This window comes from Musca autumnalis, unplaced genomic scaffold (genome assembly GCF_047663935.1).
Source record: "Musca autumnalis isolate F117 unplaced genomic scaffold, ASM4766393v1 scaffold_3, whole genome shotgun sequence".
Taxonomy (NCBI): Eukaryota; Metazoa; Arthropoda; class Insecta; order Diptera; family Muscidae; genus Musca; species Musca autumnalis.
In genome coordinates, this window is record NW_027411866.1 from 257,808,079 (window position 1) to 257,828,913 (window position 20,835).

Below are 20,835 nucleotides of genomic sequence, written 5' to 3' on the forward strand. Positions count from 1 at the left end.
TTAATTAAGAGATAATGGCATTTCACTAAACAATCGGAAATATCGCAGTAGGAGACCGATATTGCTTAGAAATGTATGGGGTAAAGGTTTCGACAGTTTTCAGAAATGTATACTTCGACCTATTGGACACATTTCGCGTACTCCGCAGTACTATTGTAGTACATTTTTAAGGGGAAAATTATGTTGATGGGTAAATAATGCTTCAGTGCTAGCATGGAAGCAAAAAACTCTGAACTCGCTATAAACAGTTGAAATCGGAGGTCTATTAAAAATCAGCATAGACTGACTATATCTTATATATGCATTTCTAAGCGATTTTAGTACTTTTATGTCGTATTTTGGTTTATGTTGGAGAATTCCCCTATCCCTTAATTCAATTTGAGTTAAATAAACAAATTTTAAGCCCTGGTTATGGATCCAGGTGGCCTCGTTTACTGTTTATATAACCTGTCACCTTTAAATAGATCTGGCAACACCCTGATCTAATTATTATGTAGGTAATATTTATTGTAATTGATGGCAGTCCATCCTTTTGAACTAAAAAACTCATAAAACGCCTTAGTTTTCAGATATTCCCGGTTTAAGACCTATAGACACCTGTTTACATGTGATATGACCTGGTACTCCCTTGGTCCATATGGTAACCCTCCTAGTAGGGATATTCTATGCCTAATATTGTAGATACTTGTTAGTAGTTAACCCTTCTTAAGAATAACATTCATAAAATGTCATGATTTTTGAAAAATTTACCAAAAATATGGGTTTTTTTTTTTTTGAACCTCCATTAAATTTCGAAAACATTTATTTGATAGCTTGAATAATGTGTAGTTATGGACTTTCGTTATTTTTTGTTGGACTACGTGGGTCAATTTTTTTATTTATACATCCTATCTTGTCTTTAATAAGTCTACCAACTATTTTTTGCAAAAAACCCGACATTTTTATCCCAATTATCAGTCATTTTTCATAAATGAATACAGAAAAATGTTAGTTTTCTTGGTTCGAAAACAATTACTTTACAAACTTTATGTACATTAGGGTGAGTTATGTCTTTTTAAAAAATGTTTTTCTCAAAAATGATTTCTTATAGCAATAATGAAAGAACTTTTGCCTATTTATTACTTAAATAACGTTTATTCTATTTAAGTACTAAAAAGGTCACGCGAAAAACACTTTGTTTTTTTTTTTAATTTTCTCAAAAAGTATTTCCTGTTGCGCGTATGATTGACCTTTTGCCTATTATTGACTATAATAACTTTTATGTATTCCATTTCAACATTGAAAAAGGTCCCACACAAAGCACTTTTTATGGATATGACATAAAATGGTATATACAGTTTGTCAAGTAATTGTTTTCGAAACAAGAAAACAGACATTTTTCTGTATTAATTTAGGAAAAATTACTCATACTTGTGATACAAATGTCGGGTTTTTTGCGAAAATTAGTTGTATGACTTATTTAAGACAAGACAGGATGAATAAAGAACAAATTTACCCACGTAATCCAACAAAAATAACGAAAACCAATAACTACATATAGTGCAAGTTGTCAAATAAATGTTTTCGAAATGTAATAGAGGTTCCAAAATACCCCATATTTTCGGTAAATTCTTCAAAATCATGACATTTTATGAATTTTATTACTAACAGGGATTAACTACTATCAACAATATTAGACATCGAATATCCGTACTAGGAGGGTTACCATATGGACCAAAGAAGTACCAGGTCATCTTACATGTAAACAGGGTCCTATAGGTCTTAAACCGGGAATATCTGAAAACTAAGACCTTTTTTGAGTTTCTTTAGTTCACTAGGATGGATTGACATCAACTAAAATAAATATTACCCTCAGAATAATCAAATTAGGAGGGTTGCCAGATCAACTAAAAAGGTACCAGATTATATAAACAGTAAACGAGACCACCTGTGTCTCAAAAGAGGGCACAGAAGTTTGTTGTTTCACTTCAAATTAATTAAGAGATAATGGTATTTCAAGAAACAATCGGAAATATCGCAGTTGGAGACTAATATTGCTTAGAAATGTAAGGGGTACAGATTTCGAAATTTTCAGAAATGCGTACTACGATCAATTGGACACATTTCGAGTACTCTGCAGTACTACTGCATCTAATTTTTTACGGGGAAATAATGCTGACGGGAAAATAATGCTTCAATGTTACCATGGAAGCCAACAAATTAGAGAATTACTCTGAACTGGCTCTAAGCAGTTGAAATCGGATGTCTATTATAAAATCAGTATAGACTACAATATCTTGCCTGTGTATTTCTAATCGATTTTTGTACTTTTATGTAATATTTTGGTTTGTTTTAGAGAATTGCCTTATCCATTAATTCAATTTGAGTTAAATAAACAAATCTTAAGCCCTGGTTATGGATTCAGTTGGTCTCGTTTACTGTTTATATAATCTGGTATCTTTTTAGTTGATCTGGCAACCCTCCTGATTTAATTATTCTGAAGGTAATATTTATTTTAGTTGATGTCAATCCATCCTAGTGAACTAAACAAACTCATAAAATGTCTTAGTTTTCAGATATTCCCGGTTTAAGACCTATAGGACCCTGTTTACATGTAATATGACCAGATACCCCCTTGGTCCATATGGTATCCCCCCTAGTACGGATATTCGATGTCTAATATTGTTGATATTTGTTAGTAGTGAATCCCCGTTAAGAATAAAATTCATAAAATGTCATGATTTTCAAGTATTTACCGAAAATATGGGGTATTTTGGAACCTCTATTACATTTCGAAAACATTTATTTGACAACTTGCATTACATGTAGTTGTTGGTTTCCGTTATTTTTTGTTGGACTACGTGGGTTAATTTTTTATTTAAACATCCTATCTTGTCTTAAATAAGTCGTCCAACTAGTTTTTGCAAAAAACCCGACATTTTTTATCACATTTTATCAGTATTTTTTCATAAATTAATACAGAAAAATGTTAGTTTTCTTGGTTCGAAAACAATTACTTGACAAACTGTATGTAATGATATGATGATAAATTTACTGAGAAACAAAAGGTTATGTCATTTTGGTTACGTCGTGCTGCTCCAAAGCTTTAACATTTATCAAAAAAGGTCATATAGAAAAATTGAACTTTTTTAACGAAACGACTTATCTAATTTTGGGTAAAAACTCATCAAAATATGATACAGGGATACGAGGTTGTAAAAACCTAATAACCTTAATGTACATACAACTGTATCTTCAACTTAACAAACAAAAATATACATTGGACTTACCAGATTTACTAAGGCAATCTCTTAAAACTGTTAGATTAAATAAAGCCTCCATGCGAGGATCAATATTAGATGCGCTGCGTGACACCAAACACATGTCAACATCAGAACTGTCGGAACCAAAGCCAGATATCGTTGAGCCAACTAAGTAAAGACCATAACGGGGATATGCATTCTTAAAAGGAGAAGGAAGAAGATATAATTAGTGTTTTTGGAACAAGATGAACGTAGTGGTTGGATTTGAAATGTTTTCTACAGAAAGTTTTCAACAATTACTCATTTGTGGAATAAAGCCGTCCTTCGGCGGGAATTTGAGACTTACTCCTATGGACAGATGCAAAATTCGGACAATTTTGCTGAGTCCAGCCGCTACATTCATCTTATGCCCTGCGTTAAAAGTAAACATTTTAAATAGAAAATTGTGTTGGTAATATTACGGCGTTTGGAAACCTATTCTTAGTTCGGCTTATGGACGTTCTGTTTATAATAAAAGTCATCTAAGTTCTTCTTTCCGGAAGAACTCAAACCAAAAATGAAAAAAATCATAAGATATATTCCCGGTTTGAACATTTAGGGTACTGTAGCATCTATAGAGTTTCCACGTGGATCAAACTGTTTAGATGCTACAGTACCCTAAATGTCTCAAACCGGGAATATATTTTATGATTTTTTTCCTCTCGGTGGGGCAACACTCTACTTGGCAGCATTTTTTATACGCCGATTTTTATAACAAATTTGAAACTTTAATTTTCACTGACGGCTTATCCGTTCTTAAAGCGGTGTCGTGTATGACAAACAACAAAAAATTAATCTTGGGACTTATATAGGGCTTTAGAACCAGTGTACGTAAAAATACTTTAAATACCATTTCCAATCGTTTCGTATTTTCCATAGGAACAATACAAAACGAAACATAACCCACGCGGGCGGAGCTCGCTGTTTAGTTTCGTTTACATTCGTGAGTACCCAGCAAACCAAATGTCGGATGTCCGACACGTCTGAACAATTTCGGAAGTAACGTCGTTCAGATTTCGTTCCGATTTCTAAACGATTTTTCGGAGCGGAATTAGTTCAGATTTTGTACCGATTTCGGAACGAATGTCGAATGTCCGAATTTTCTTCAGATTTCGTTACGAAATCGGATCGAAATCGATACGATGTCGCTCCGACATTTCGTTCCGAAATTATGTCAACCACTTCATACAACTTTCGTTAAGATATCGTTACGATTTCGGATCAGACATCGGAAGTATCGTCCGAATTTTGTTCCGAATTCGTTAAGATGTCGGTACCATTGGTTTGATGGGTTCCCAGCAAACCAAATGTCTGATGTCCGACAAGTCTGAACAATTTCGGAAGCAACGTCGTTCAGATTTCGTTCCGATTTCTAAACGATTTTTCGGAGCGGAAATAGTTCAGATTTTGTACCGATTTCATTCCGATTTCGGAACGAATGTCGGAAAGAAATTTCCTTTCCGAATTTCCCAAGGATTTTCTTCAGATTTCGTTACGAAATCGGATCGAAATCGATACGATGTCGCTCCGACATTTCGTTCCGAAATTATGTCAACCACTTCATACAACTTTCGTTAAGATGTCGTTACGATTTCGGATCAGATTTCGGATGTATCGTCCGAATTTTGTTCCGATTTCGTTACGATGTCGGTACGATTGGTTTGCTGGGTTGTTAAGCAATCACATGTGTGTGTGTGCGCGCCAGAGTGTGTCATTGAGCATAACGCACGGCAAACGTTTGCCAAAAATTCTTTTTGATCCGGTGGTGAATGAAACAACTGGGCAAAGTATAGTCGAAATACATTTCAGCAATCGTACGGTTTTCATCTTTTTACAATGAAAAGTTTGTGGTTTTGTTTTGGTTGTGAGAATGGAACGATTCAGAGAATCTGAAAAGTTTGTGGCTTTGTGTGATTGGTACGGGAATCGTTTTGTTTGTTTACGTTCATTGTTTAGAATGGACACCCCCCATTGGAAATGTATGGGACCACCTGAAGAATAAAGTCGCGACTAATAAATTATATTAGAGAATGGGGGATAATACCACTGGAATATGACATTCCGAGATGTTTACAAGCTGTATTGATGCTAAAGATGGGCATACAAAAATATTAAGAATGATTTTTTCAAAAATTTCAGACTGAAAAGTTGTGAATTTTGCAAACATTTTGCCAAATTGAACAACGATGGGCTAACATGCCGAAATTACCCACATCTCATTTGCGAAATGGCCACCCAGTGCGCTACCTTCTGATCTTATCGTGTAGTTAATACTTGGAATTTTAGAACTGTTTTGAAAATATATCTTCCACAAAGACTGTTGCATATCCTTCGAAAGATTTACTTCAATTATTTCAACTTACCTTAATAAACAAATACAAATAACGCCAAAGACGCATTTTTTGTTTAAACGTTTCCTCAGTCTGTTGAGAACAAATAAATTTATTCCATATATCCTGTGATAGCTTATCCCACTTTGAATTGTTGAGCAATGCCGATGGCGCTTCTTTCGCTTCGATTAAATGGGCTCTAGCTAAAAACCTATCAGGTGGAGTATGTGTGAAAAAATCATGAACCGAAGAGTTACTCAATGATCGTAAATGATGCGAAGCCTGGGGATTATTGTAAAGTAGATTGTGTGGCGTTGGCGGTGGTGGCAACGTTTGCATCTGCTGATGTGGAAACATATTGGAGAGCATTGTCTGCTGGCCATTGTTATTGGTATTGCCGATGGGCCCTGATGATGCTGCTGATGCCGTCATATATGAATGATTTTGTAAATATTGATGACTGCGACCATTTCCAGTATTACGATTTCGCTGTTGACCACTCGATATCGCTGATGACGAATTATTGGATATGGGTAAAGAAGGCGAGCAGGAATGTTGTTGCGTTTGTTGGACATTCAAGCGCTGTTGTTGCTGTGTCAATAACTGCGTAGAGCTGTGAATTATTATTAGAAATACGTGCATTATTATTAAAACGACTCTCTTTATTCGATTTACAAAAACTACCTACCCCTTTTCCACTGAAGCAACAAATGCATTTCCTCTTCCACTAACAGATGAATTCGAAGATGAACTAGCTGTTGATGAGCAGCCTTCAGCCATACCAAGTTGATCGTTAAAGCAAGACGAGCATGTGGAGGGCGACGAACTGCCACTTGTTGGAAACGGTTTATGTACAATTTGCTGTTGTTGCTGCTGCGTTTGCTGCAAATCAGGCAGACTGGGCGAAATAGATGATGACGTAGAACCACATGATGGCGTATTGGGAAGAATTAGATTATTGGCGGAACCCCCTGTGCCAGACGACGTCGATGACAATTGATGATAAAGAAAGTTGCATTGGTGTGATGGACTCCAATAACCACTGCTGCTGTTCGATCGACTTGTACCAGCCGACAAAGCCGATACAATATTCAATTGCTCAGCTGATGATTGATTGGAAGATGAAGTCAAAAAGAATTGTGGCTGTTGCCGTTGTTGCTGTTGATGATATTCTTCCTCAAGGTAATTACTACACATTCGTTCGCAATTATTAACGGGTGAATGAGTTGGCAAATTCAAGAGCGATATAACCCCATTATGATAAACATGCGGCAGCTGTGTTGCTGCAGTCGCCTTCGATACAAGTTGTGACTGATTTATGTAGTGATGGTGTTGTTGTTGTTGCTGCTGCGGATGGTTGTGAAGAGCCCCAACAGTTGATGAAGCTTCAATGCTGGGAAACGCAGCATGGACAGAACTAACGGCGTATGCATTGTAATCTATGGGGCTACCCAGTGGTGTTGTTGATGCATTTACATCCACCGGGGTTCCAGGTTGACTTTTACATTCTTGTTGCTGTTGTTGCTGTCCTCCGGCATTGCAGAGAGATGTTGCTGATGACGACGACGATATGGATAAAGTTTTATAAGATTGATACTTCTTATTTTGGGCTGTATTGGACGATACCGCTGATGAATGCGTTGATGACGCATCCGAATCGTAATCATTGCCAGCAATGATTCCCGTTGTCTTGGCTGCAGCAGCAGCTGCCGCAGTTGAAGCTTCATCCAACTGTGAACAGCATATAATGTTATGTGGACCCAAAACGGGGGGTTGGGTCCCAGCAACAGATAACGTTCCCAAAATATGAGATGGCGTTGGAGATGGCGACGGCGAGGGCACATTCAATGTTAATGGTGGCAGCATTTTTTTATTTAGAATTTGTTGCTGTTGTTGATAGTGATGCAGCTGATGACCTGGTGGTCCTTGGTTTGAAGCATATCGAGCATAATTAATTTGGTTAGTGGAGCCTAGATGCAGATTAGCCATCATTGCTACTGGTCCAGGGCAATTTTCCAAAGATTTCGGGCTAGGATTCGAAGAGGATGGTGTTGGTGGCAATACCGGTGGTGCAGGGCTGCAGCCTCTAGAATTTGTACCACTCATGCCTGTATTCATGCCGCTAACATTGCTTCCATCCGTACTAACATAGGTTAAATTATAATAGTTTTGGTGTTGGGGAGTAGAGGGCGTATTTCCGCCCATAGCATGATGGTGATGATGATGGTGACCACCATAGTGATTTTGATGAGAGTGATGATTTTGTTGTTGACCCCCATGACCATGATGACTGTGACCACGATGACGCTGATTATTGCCTTGTTGGCTACTCAATTTGGACGATGTCAACGTTTCTATCGCTAAATTTTGACTTGCTACGCTTTTCTGTGGGTTATGTGAACTGTTGGTGGTCTGCTGGGTTTTTCGGTTGGATCCACATGATGTGCTAGAAGACGAAGATGACGACGACGACGCTGATGACGATGAGGAACAAGATGAAGCCGAAGAACAAGAACCATGAGATGATTTCTTTGTCAATACAGCTGCTGAGCTAGTGCTAGCGTCAACACATCCTCCACTTTTACAACAATTGTTTTGGCATAATCGCATTCGTGATTGTTCTTGGCTTTGTGGAAAGTTTTGATTGGAATAAGGCATGGAGTTATTGGTTATAATGTTGTTGTGGTTATAATTTAAATAACCACCTCCACCTCCCCCACCATAAACTGGTCTTGGATTTCCACTACTTGTTGTATAACGTGTCATGTCTCCCCCAACAGCAGATGAAATGTTACTATTGTTGTTGTAACCAGAACATGAATGTAGTTGGCTAAGGACCGTTTGGGATGACGATTGATGCTGATGATATGGTGATGTTTGATAATAATTACCATAGTATCTGCTACTTTGGTTGGGTCTTGCATAATGTGATTGATTGGTTGACTGTTGATCGTTGTAATTATGTGTTCCCATATTGTTCGAAGAAGAATGGCCAGAGTTACTAGCCGCCGTGCTAACATTGCTATTATTAACATTCGATAAAAGATGTTCGCCCAGTATATCCTTTTGCAGAAACGATGCTATGGTCAGTTGCGTAGGCTGTGGGTGATGATGATGGTGTTGATAAGGATGATTGTTGCCATTATGTCCACCAAACACGTAACGTTGTTGGCGATGATTAACTGCCGCTGCCGGTAAACCTGAATTGAATGAAGTTTAGGAGAACAAGGCAAATGTTAAACTTTTATATATATTTAGGCCGGGGCGATTTGAAAACCTTAATGAGCCCTTCGCGTTTCTGATTCCTGCGATTGAATTGATCAAAAAAGTCCACTAGAGCCAAGACAGTAATTAAGAACTCTCTAATACATCGCAAAAGCCTTCAGGCAGTTTTGGCCTTGAGAAGGTGCAAACTTTTCGAAAAAGTTGACCAGAAAAATATTCAAGCGTTCTTATGCAAAATTATATCGTGTTGGGATCCATGGACAACGACAATGCCTTAAATTCGTTTGGGTCACTTTGTTTTATTCTTTTATAACGGTAAAAGTAGTTAAAATCTGGGTTTCTTACATTTTGAAATACAAACGAACATATTTTCTTTTTTCACAACTGATTTCTTTTGTTCCTTCTTCCTCTTAAAGGGGCGAATAATATCTTTCAAACTAGTTATTATTTTATTTTATTATTATTCTGAAAGAAAGGCCTCCGATGCATCAAAAATTAGAAAATGTAACGTTAAGGGAAATTCGCTGATTTCTTAAAAACTTTCCTGCCATGCGGATATTTGTTTGTTTCAAAAGTATGATAAAAACCAAGATCTCATTTTATGTGGTGATTAAAAAATTGCAGGTAAAAGTAGGTATAACATTAATGTCCCCTCTGAGAGGTTCCCCTATTCTTAACTTTGTTTCTTGGAAAAAACATTTAAGCACTTACCTCCCGTTATTGGTCTCATAGTATTTCCAGAAACACCACCACTATTAACATCCATTACTTTCATTCCGCCTGTTGACATTTGCACTCCAACGGCATGTAAAAAATCCAATGAATATGAACCGGGAGACGAATGTCCAGAGGTCGGACTACGATTAGACGAACTTTTTGTTGCATCCATTTGTGTCGAACGATTTGAATCAATACAACCACTATTGCTACTTCCTTTCATTTTATCAACTGCCTCAATATCATCTATTGTTAGGGATGAATTGGAACACTTCGATTTGGAATTTGGTGTCATTGCGAATGAATTCTCTATACCACTACTAGATATACATGAAATATCTGTTGGAGATGATGTTGTGGAACTGCTTATTCTCGAGGAGCCATTATTTGAGTAGGCGGCAACGACGTTCATTGTTGTAGATGACTGTTGTTTACGCTGTGACGAAGATTGAATAAAGGTATCACCATCAACGACACTATTCAAAGCCAAACTATTGCAGGCACATTCGCATCGTTTAGTTCCCAGTTTTTCAACCATGTGTTCCTAAAATTATGTAGCAGATACAAAAAATAATGATTGATTAAAATATTCAAAAAATGTGCATAATTTATTACTAATCCATTTTTGTGTTAGATCAGTGCAATAAATCTAACGATTTCCGATTATTCAAAGTTGTCCCGATAGTTTTCGATGCAGCACGGAAAAGTTTAACTGTAAATCTACGTTGTTGCCCAGAAAGATTTCCATACAATCTTTAGTTCTTCACTAAAACACACACATCAACAAATCTATAAATTATGTATACATTCCTACCCAAAACTAGACAAGTCAAAGTCATAACAAGAATAGAAGTCAAAAATGAAATGAAATGTATGTATTTGAAAATGAAACGAGAAACAGTAGTTTCCAATTACAAATTTAATTGAAGAGTCTAGAATTCCACGATTGCTAGCTGTTATAAATCAGTAAATATCATAATCTAAAATACTGGAATTTGTCCAGTTTAACCCAGATAAAGAAAGCCACTGGTCGATTAAACGTCACAAAAAATGATTGCAAAAATTGACTAAAACTCTGATTTCTTCGAATATTTTTGAAAGTTTTTTGCATTTTATTATAGTATTGTCTGTTATGTCATTCGCCCAAAAAATGAACCTAAATAGGTTTTCAGGCTGCAGCTAAAAAACCTTAAGGGATCAACCCTTACCAAACCCCCCGTTTACACATGCAAGTAACAGTTCGAAAAATACCAATCCACTCACGCATATTCACTGCCACACCAACTATCAACCTCACTGCCGACAAAATTTCCTTGTCAGTAATCAATGTAAAGAAAGCCACTGGTCGATTAAACGTCACAAAAAATGATTGCAAAAATTGACTAAAACTCTGATTTCTTCGAATATTTTTGAAAGTTTTTTGCATTTTATTATAGTATTGTCTGTTATGTCATTCGCCCAAAAAATGAACCTAAATAAGTTTTCAGGCTGCAGCTAAAAAACCTTAAGGGATCAACCCTTACCAAACCCCCCGTTTACATATGCAAGTGTCAGTTCGAAAAAATTGAAGTTTCGACTATAATATGTGTACACAACCAGGTTACATTGATTACTGATGTGGCAGTGAATGTGTGTGAGTGTATTGGTATTTTTCAAACTGTCACTTGCATGTGTAAACGGTGGGTAATACATGTACTCAACTGGCACTGTAACACTGGCATGTGTAAATATAATGAATCTGGTATTGCCGTCTTTTCAAAGTTTATTTTTTATTTGTCCTGTTTTAGTTGAAGATTCATTCATATGATTGCTTAAGTCTGGAGTATACCTCCATTGGCTTAACTTCATCACTACCCTTTTTGCAGAGAGTAATGTTTACAAAACGCACTGACAGCTTGCAAAATTTATTGATCGCTACCAATATCATGATTTCATCCCGGCTAAGGGAATTATCAATTGGCTTTTCAGTTTTTGAAATGATGATTTTTTAGTGAAAACCTGAACTCTTTAAGCATCGAGTATTCTCATGTTAATGAGAATGATGCTCACTTTTCCCAAAAAAAAAACACCAGAACAAAATATTTGCAAGCTGCCAGCACGATTCAACTAAGAAATCATTGATTTCTCTAAGTTGAAATAACATCAACACAGTTACCTGTGAGTATGTTGTTGGAATTTTATTTTAAAAAATTCCCTTTTGCGCGTTGCAAATGTTTTGTTCTGGTGTTTTTGCGTATTTTACACAGCCCTATTCTGAACATTCCCATGGGAACTCTTTCCCATGGGAGCGAAATTTCCCATTCCCACGTTTTCCATATTCTAAACGACGCACTGTGGGTGAAATCCAAATCTAGCGGTGAAAAATTAATAACTTTTAAACTAGTTAAGATAGACTATTGAAATTTTGATCATATGTTTTTTATGACCGTAGGCCCCATGTTATGGAATATGGTCTATATTGGCCCCCATTTTGGTGTAGATGCCATATAACGGTACCGCCCGATTTTCGGCGTTTTGAATAACTTTGCTAAATTTTCTGGCCGAATCAACTGTATTTTGACATTTCGGATTCCGTGAGGTCAAAAAACTTCTCCACAAAAATTGGGGACATAGATCCACGTTTTGGTTTAGCCTCCATATATACGTATTGTCCGATTTTAGTTATTTTAATGTTTTTAACAAATTTTTCTGACCGACTTAGCTGTATTTTGGCATTTAGGGTAACCAGTGGCCAAAAAAACTTCTCCCAAAAAAAGTGGAGGCATATCTTCACGTTTTGGTATAGGTTCCATGTAATGATATCCAAACTAAACGACTTTTTTACTTCAAAATAAAATGGCGATAAAATGAAGAGTTGCAAATAGTAGCAGTCGGAATTTTCGGAGTAATTACCTCGGAGTATGTATTTTAAGGAAAACAATATTCGGAAGTGATCCCCGGTTATCCCCGGTTAGTTGTACTTTATATAAGATACTTAAAGTCGAAAAGTTGTGTCTTAATAATTAAAGATTTTTTTTTTTGAATATTTACAACAGTAAATAATTATGCAATCACTTTTTAAAGCAGCACATCCAAACTGTTGGAAAAAATTCAATTATGCACTCTTTACTTTAATTTTTCCCACAATTTTTGACGATCAAAACAAATACCAAAAAAATCGATTTTGCAATCACGAATAAAAACTCCCAATGTACAGTGTTGGTCACACAATTAGCACACCCCACTACCAACATTTATTTTGCCTAAAAATACCTTCAAAAGTATTTGTATTTAATAAAGTATTTGTACTAATATATTCTCAGTAGTATGCATAAAGAATACAACGCAATACAGAAACTGAATCATAACTGTCAATTTGAATAACCTCCAAAAATGTAAAAAATGTCCTAAATTCACTGGACACGTAATTAGCACACCTTAAAAGAATCACTAATATTGTGAATAGTTTCAATATTTTAGTCCATATTCAGTTTTAAATCCCTTTCGTTTGAGAATAAGTTCCAGTCTGCTAGTTATACTCTCCACCAGTCTCCGAAATTTCAGTGTCAGAAGGGAGTTATATGGGGTACACCTTGGGTCCCAAGGACTGATGGAAATTTCATTTTGTTTAGTGTTTTTTATCGATTTTCTCACATGTAAACAAGTTCGTTGAGGCAAGTAGTTCATAGAAACGTCAAATAAAACATCATATTCTTGTTCATCTTTGTAAATTTTGCGAATAGTGGGATGTACCCACCAGCAGTTTGAATCTGCAAAGTCCGTTTGACACAAAAAATTTCATTAAAAAACTGGAATATTATGCTTTGAGCTATTGATTTTATAAATACTTATCCATCTGGACTGAATTTTACCGATATGTTCAGCCCAATTATGAACGGCATCTCACCGTGAGTTTTCTCTTTCTCGCCTCCTCCCCTATTATAAACATCATATCGCCGTGAGTGATGTTATGTTCTCACTGTTCCCTTATTATAAACAACAAGAGGGTGAGCAAAACACACGTTCGTGAAAAAATTAGCTATTACAAATGTAAAAAAAGTGAGAAAAAGAGGCAAATTTCTGCTGAAATTTCTCACTACCGAAATCAAAGTGAGTTGAACAAAAAAATTTAAGTGTGCACATTTATTTTAAAAAATACGAATATTTTGTATCTGTAATGATAATTAATTGTATTTTAGGTTGAAAGTAACAAAAAATAATAAGACATTTTTTATGTTGTGAGGTTATTGTTGAACTTTGGACGCTATTTTCTTTGGCTTGAGGTCAACTTAAAAATTTAAAAACAAATGGGCGTTTTTGTTTTTATTCTTATAAAAAGAAAGACATATCATTGTTATTATAAATTTCTACCATATTGTTTATAGTTGCATAAAACGAATGTTCTTGTTTTTTAAAGCCAATCCCTGAGGATGACCATCAAAGATGATCGAAATATTGGAAATGGAATAGATTCTACATTATTGTGATAAGAGTTTCTTTATATTTTAAAAAGCAATATGTTTTCGACAAAAACAATAATTAGGACATTCACCGCTAAAATTTTTTCAGATTTCTTTACGAATTCGGTCTGAATCTCTGAATTCTTTCAGAATTTGGTATAAAATTGGGTCTACCTTCAGTTCCAAAAATGGGATGTAACTATCCACTGGAGTTAAATGACTAGGTTTGACGTCGCACCTTTAAAAGACGCAGAGTGCTGTGCATGGTGCTATCAACATTTGCCCTATAAGAATTTAGACGACTGCAATATCCCGAGTATAGATGAGCGAAAACTATGGTTTGTTGTGGACTTTATTCACACTATATTTGTTTACATTAGAAACTGCGACTATGTGAAAGCTATTCTAAACTATTTGAAATGCTTGTTGAGCATGGGGTTCTCTCCTGTATCGTTGGGCTTCGCTCTCTAGAACGTGAAGATCATTCTTGATGGACCTAGTGTGTCCGGCCAACCCACTAGATGGTGATTGGGATGGCTCTCACGGTAACACCCGAGCAAGTAGTGTAACTAAAGCGTTGCCCGTGGTATGTATCAGTGAAGGAAGACCTAAATCGAGTTTTCAGGTATGGACAGATCAAAAAGGTGCATACTGTATAAAGCGACTCACAACTATACAAGGACTCAATCAGGAGCAACCTATGTCTGCGATTGTTGTTCCTAGAGAGAGTAATGTACACGATTTGGAACTTTTGGGGTAGCAGTCTTGGAAAAAATGGGTGATGATCACTTGTACTCATGCTTGAATAGAATCAAATATTTTGATGGAATATAAGTCCAGACTGTTGCCCCATAAAGATCCAAACCCTTTTGAGATCCTAATCACGTCATCGTCGATAACCCAGTGGAATGGCATTTACACCAAGCAATTCCCTGGAATAGTATTTTAACTACCGGTTGTCATATGCCATGAACAAGAAGAAAAAATTGGAATTTCAATTGAAATTTATTGAAATAATGAATTCTAATTAAATTGGTTTAAGCGTTGAAGAAAGGATTAGGAATTATACTCAGCATTCATAGAATTGGTTCTTATACTGGAGAAAATATCGGATGTTTCACGAATTGTATTTACAATTCTTGGAATTGCCTTAAATGCTGAACCTCATTTGAACCAATCAATGATCTCCAGTGATATCCCAACATCGCTGGAACAACTTCCACTTCATTTCCTTGGTATTCCTCAGAATTTGCCATTTCTGTTATCACCCAAAATGCAACATTAAACATTTACTTATTGTAGCCATTTAATGACGTTTTTAAACGACATTTGTTCACTTTTTTACGATTTTCCAATAAATTTCAAGAATTTTTCAGTGTAAATAAACAATTTTCACATATCTGCCGAAACAAAAGAACAGCTGTTACAGATGTTGCCATGTTGTTTTAATGTTGTATTTTCTTTTGCCAATATCCATGTTCTTTTGCAGTGGATTGTTAATAACTGGCATTTTCTTGCTAGAAATGTTTATTAATTTGTAAATAGTATTAGCTTTTTTATTGTAATCTCCAATACATGTATAATTGGCTAGGAAGCTTTCTATGTATTGATTTTTAAATAAATAAATAAATAAATAAAATAAATAAATTTATTTAATTTGTATACAAAAAATAAGAATTTAATAATCCCAACGTTATTTGTCCAAAAAATGACGGTATGGCAACACAAATTATTATTTCAAGGGTTCACAAGTCGCGCCATTGTTTTCCATTTTCCGACTTGTCAACCCTTGTTCACTTTTTGTGCTCCTCCCTGCTCAATCGTAATAGCTCGAGCAGGTGAAAGTGAACTGCAACTCACTTGTGAGTAGCTCCCTACGTGAAGATTCATAATCGCTATGGTTGTGATGTATGCCACGATAAACCTATGTTCACCTCTATGGTACCTACGCAAATTTCAATAATTTTCTAAACAAAAGGCAAATGGGAGATAGTCTAGTGAGACCGCAAGAAAATATGTTTCCCGGTGCTTAAACCGATTAAATTTAAAACCAATAATCCAGAAAACATTTATCTTGAATAGTATATGCCTAATTTCAGAGATTTTAACCAATTTCAGCAAACCTCAAAATCCTTTATGGTCATAAAGGGGTTATAGCAATAAACATACCCATGTGCTGCGTGTTCATCTAGTGCTTGGTTGGCTGTTTTGTAATGATAGGTCCTTGGTGTTATTCAGACGTGTAATTTTGAATTACAAATGGTGTTATAAGTCGATCCTTCTTCACATAAGGGTGCATTTTATTGATCTTTTTTCTATAAACCCCATACAAATCGAAAATTTTCTTGAATGAATCATCGACCTTAAACACTTTTTGAAAAGTTTTTGTACTTTATATTTAAATTTCGGCAATCGGTTAACAATTCCAATAATTTCAGATCCAATTGTACATTTGTTTTTAAAGTTTCGGCGACTTTCTGACGTTTAAGTGTTCATTACGAAAAATGGTCCGCTATTGGGATATATTTTGAGATTCCGGGGTGATAAATTATTTTTTTCTTTCAAAAAATGATTTGTTCAATACGTTTTGAATATGAATTAACTTCAATATAAATTAATTTTTGTATATTAATTGAATTAAATTAAAAATCGTAGGGTGTGCTAATTATATGTCCCCTTGATAATTTGGGCGTCTTCACAAAACTTTTATTTTCAAAAAACCACTGATAATACTATCCACTTATATCATTAAATATGTAAAATACATTATAGAAAAGGATTTTGCTTACGAAAATATTTCAATTTGCCCTATCAAAACTCTTAGCCGACTGAAATCATTTTGCCCCAACGGGGTGTGCTAATTCTGTGACCAACACTGTATGTACCGCTATAACAGCCAACTACAATAAAATACAAATTTGTTTATTGTTTTCGGGTGCCGCAAGATGTTTAGAATAGGACGACATAAATTATTTCCATATAACATAAGGTCAGTTTTCGGACTTTTGCTCCGCTAGATTTGAATTTCGCCCACAGTGCGACGTGGGAAGAGCAAACCATGGGAGCTGAAATTTCGAAATTCGAAATTAGTTACACCAAATTATTATAGCATACTTTTGGGAGCTGTAATTTTGTTTTGTAATACAAAATGCCTATTTGCATTGAATTCGCGGTTTTTGAATTAGATTAGCAAAAGCACAACTCACTTAATTCAACAACCGTGCATTGATTTATGTATTTTTAAGTGAATGGAGTCAGCGATGTGTGATGTTGTTCTAATAAGCACATTTTCTTCAGAATGTGCGAATTGGTGTAAGCATTTTTTTAATTAGTAGGCAAAAATAATTTTTGTGTATAAAGTAATCGGAACTTTTAAGTTTGTAACGAATTTAAAAATTTAACGAGTATATCGCTAGTTTTACTTATTCCTAATGATCGCTAGAACTCGTATTTTGCATATTTAAAAAAAAAATCAAAAAGATAAATTCGGATATTTTTTCTCAATTATTGCATATTTTTGCGTGTTATTACATATCGTCACCATAAATTTCCGAAGAGGATCTCAAAAAAAAAAATAATAATAATAATAAATAAATAAATAAAATACGTTTTTGATTGAATCTAAAACTAAAACACATGCCCTTGCAAAATTTCAAGCTTCTACGTTCAAAAATAACGATCCTATTCAAGAAAAGGCATTTCGGAAAGTGGAATAGCATTGCAATAATTTGGCATATATGTATGTACGCCTGTGATCTTTGTCGTGTCGTTGAGGAGACTAACACGTTTTCAATAGAACGTTGGTCGTCTGATTTAAAAAACCCGAAAGTTATATTACGAAAATGAATAAAAGTTGTAAAGATTGAATATTATGGTTATTTTCCAATATATTTTAATAATTATTGCCAAAAATTCTTTTGAAATTGATTTGTTTTACTTGTTGTTCTGCGTTAATAGAATCAACCATGACTCTTTTTCTCGTATTTCAATACATATGGTCTGTTCCAGAACTGCAAAAATCTACTAATTTTTACTACTTTTTTTGTTTTGTTCGATAACATAAAGGAAAATTTTTTATCGGTGTAAAACATGTTAGATTCTTGCAGGTTTTTGTATCATATAAGAATATGCAAAATCCGAAGTCTACTCATGACATATTTTACAGTACATTTTGTATGCTTTTATTAAGCAAACACATGGCGATTATAAATATTTGCAATAATTTTGTCGTGTAGATGTCTTAAAATATGAAATTTCATAAAAATATGAAATTTCTTGAATTTTTTTTTCAAACTCCCACACTGTTTGCTGGTGAGATTTTTCCCACAAAATTCTCCCCCAATTCAACATAGAGAATGTATACTTTTTTCCCATGGGAACAAATTCCCAATTCGAACTTCATTCAGAATGAGGGGAGATGGGAAATGGGAAAAAAAAACTCCCACAAAATTTTGTTCAGAATACGAAAATGTGGGAATGGGAAAAAATTCCCAACTCCCATGCGTTCAGAATAGGGCTGACAGAATTTTTTTTATTTTAATTGTTTTATTTCTCTCTTTTGACAAAAATTGGTTATAGAAAGGTTATTTTGTGTGAGAATTTCCACATGAGCCTTTAAATCACTTCGTTATAGAGAAGTTCGACGGTAATATATAAATGTATACATATGGCAAAAAAGAACATCTTACCTTCTCTTTTGATAATTTTGGTGACATTGGGTCGCATGTTCCAACTCCGTTGTTGTTACAGTAGTTATTATTTTTCCATGAGGATTTCTTTTTAGATGACGAAGACGTCGAAGATGAAGACAAATTCACATTCGGCACGTTCAATGAATTGTGATAGCTGCAGTTGCATTTACATTTTGCAGTAGCATCCATATCACAATAATATTGTCGACTTGAGTTGTTACTTTCATTGGAGGATAGTGACTTTTTATTTTTATTTGACGATTTCATATTACCAATATTGCTTGTTGTTGTAATTGCAGAAGAAATTGACGGTGTTTGAAGTTTTGAAAAATTTGTACAACACTTACAGCCACCTTCTACTGCTTGGGAGCCACTTGCACAGCTATTAACCATGTTCTGCGATGTACTACTCATTGTTGATCTGGAGTGCATTGTATCGCTGGATGTAATTGTACACTGTTGTTTGTCGGATGACGATGACGACATCGAATAGTTTGATATTTTATCACACTCGTGGTTTTGTGGAGTGTTGCAATTGCAGGTCTCCGTTGAAACTGTTGTTGTTGATGATACACTATTACTATCATTGTGTGATGGAAAGTTGATGCTATTGTTGTTACTGTTGTTGCTGCCGTTACTGGCACTGCTTGTTTTGTTTAATGCATTTTGTTGTATTAAATCCATTGCATTGTAATTTTGATTCCTTGATAGTTGACAATTGTTGTTATTGTTTGTGGTGTTTGTGTTCGTTGTTGTTGCGTTCATTACTGACTGCTGCATTTTCTGTTGTTGATTCGATAAATACTGCTGCTGTTGCTGCTGGTGATGGTGGTGATGTTGCTGCTGGTTATGATAATGCAACTGTTGTAAGGCATTTTGCTGTTGCTGATAAAACTTCTTACGATTCAACGAAGACGAAGAGTTGCTGCTGTTGTTATTGTTGTTGTAATGTTGTTTCTTATTTTTGTTGTTATTGGAATTGTGATGATACTTTTGCTGTTGCATCGACATTTGTTGCATTTTACCACCGCCTCCACCATTGCTGTGGTTATATTTTGCCTTATTTGATCCACCATTATGCTTTTGGTGTTGATCTCTTTTATTCGATTTTTGGCCTGTTCCACCACCTTGGTTGCCATTGAAATCTTTTGGTGCGTTTCCACTACCACCACCGGCCCCTGATCCACCTTGTTGGGTTAACGTTTGTTGATTTCTGGTGGGCGATGGTATCGATGCTGTTGCATTTTGTTGTGAAGTCGGTGTTAAAATTTTCATATTACTAAACATAATAACTTCTAGGGACTTTTAGAGTTTTTTAAAACTTTGTGGATGCTTTTTAATTCTTCGAATATTAAAAATTCTCTGTTGGCCTATCTTCAAGGGTATGTTTATAAAATTGCCCGAGATAGCCTTCTTATAATTAATATATCCATGATATCTCTCATTTCCACGTTATGTTCGTTTTTTTGTGATTTTTATATTTTTATATTTTTTTGTTTGCTTTTTTTATAATTTTAATAACTTAATATTACACAATATTTTGGAGACAGCTTTGAGCATTAATCTTTAGATAGCTAAGTATGTAATGGAAGAAGTGAAGTAGTAAGTATATTTCTTAATAGCTTTAAAGTCATTTGACCCGATAACTTTTCGCATTTTCTTTCATGCACTATGAGCAAAAAGTGGTACATTCATATAGGCGGCCGTTGCTCTTCTTTAATGACTCTTTACTTCATGTTTGAATTTTCAATTCAAGCGCAACTGAAAAAGAAAGTTAAAAGTGAAATATTAGTATTGTATGGATATTGATTGCACTAAGAATGTATCTGGGACAAATCCTAAAACGCCGTTTGCATTAGCGCTTTTTCCGGGGTTAACCTTGTTTATTAGGATTTATTTGATGTATGCGCTATGGAATTTGAAACCCAGTGAATTGGTTGGATCCGGTTATATGCAAACGCAAAAAATTATCTAGATTTCTAGAAGAAAATCATAGAACACCGTCTAAATTCGAAAAAAAAAATTAAAAACTTTTTGGAAAAAAGTTGCAAATCCAAACATTCTTTTCCATCTTGCTCCCTAATAATTATGAAAACTGTACAAAGCAACAGAGAAATAACTATTTGCCTATTTATATGCACCCATATAACAT

At 35.1% G+C, this 20,835-nt stretch overlaps 1 protein-coding gene and 1 long non-coding RNA gene across 3 annotated transcripts in view; one reads left to right on the forward strand and one right to left on the reverse strand.

Annotated features, from left to right (window-relative positions):
* LOC141399399 (uncharacterized) overlaps positions 1 to 18,509 on the forward strand; it is a 62,983-nt gene extending 44,474 nt beyond the window's left edge. The window contains exon 3 of the long non-coding RNA XR_012411839.1: positions 18,452 to 18,509. This is a non-coding gene — a long non-coding RNA (uncharacterized lncRNA). The remainder of the gene's footprint in view (positions 1 to 18,451) is intronic.
* Positions 1 to 20,835, reverse strand: part of LOC141399397 (uncharacterized) — a 67,078-nt gene that overhangs the window by 45,654 nt on the left and 589 nt on the right. For both annotated transcript variants that reach the window (XM_073978069.1, XM_073978068.1), the window contains exons 2-6: positions 18,681 to 20,444; positions 9,548 to 10,097; positions 6,300 to 8,811; positions 5,645 to 6,224; positions 3,270 to 3,441 (exon numbers count right to left, since the gene is read on the reverse strand). In XM_073978069.1, coding sequence (XP_073834170.1) covers positions 3,270 to 3,441; positions 5,645 to 6,224; positions 6,300 to 8,811; positions 9,548 to 10,097; positions 18,681 to 19,970 — 5,104 coding nt within the window. In that variant the 5' untranslated portion in view covers positions 19,971 to 20,444. The remainder of the gene's footprint in view (positions 1 to 3,269; positions 3,442 to 5,644; positions 6,225 to 6,299; positions 8,812 to 9,547; positions 10,098 to 18,680; positions 20,445 to 20,835) is intronic.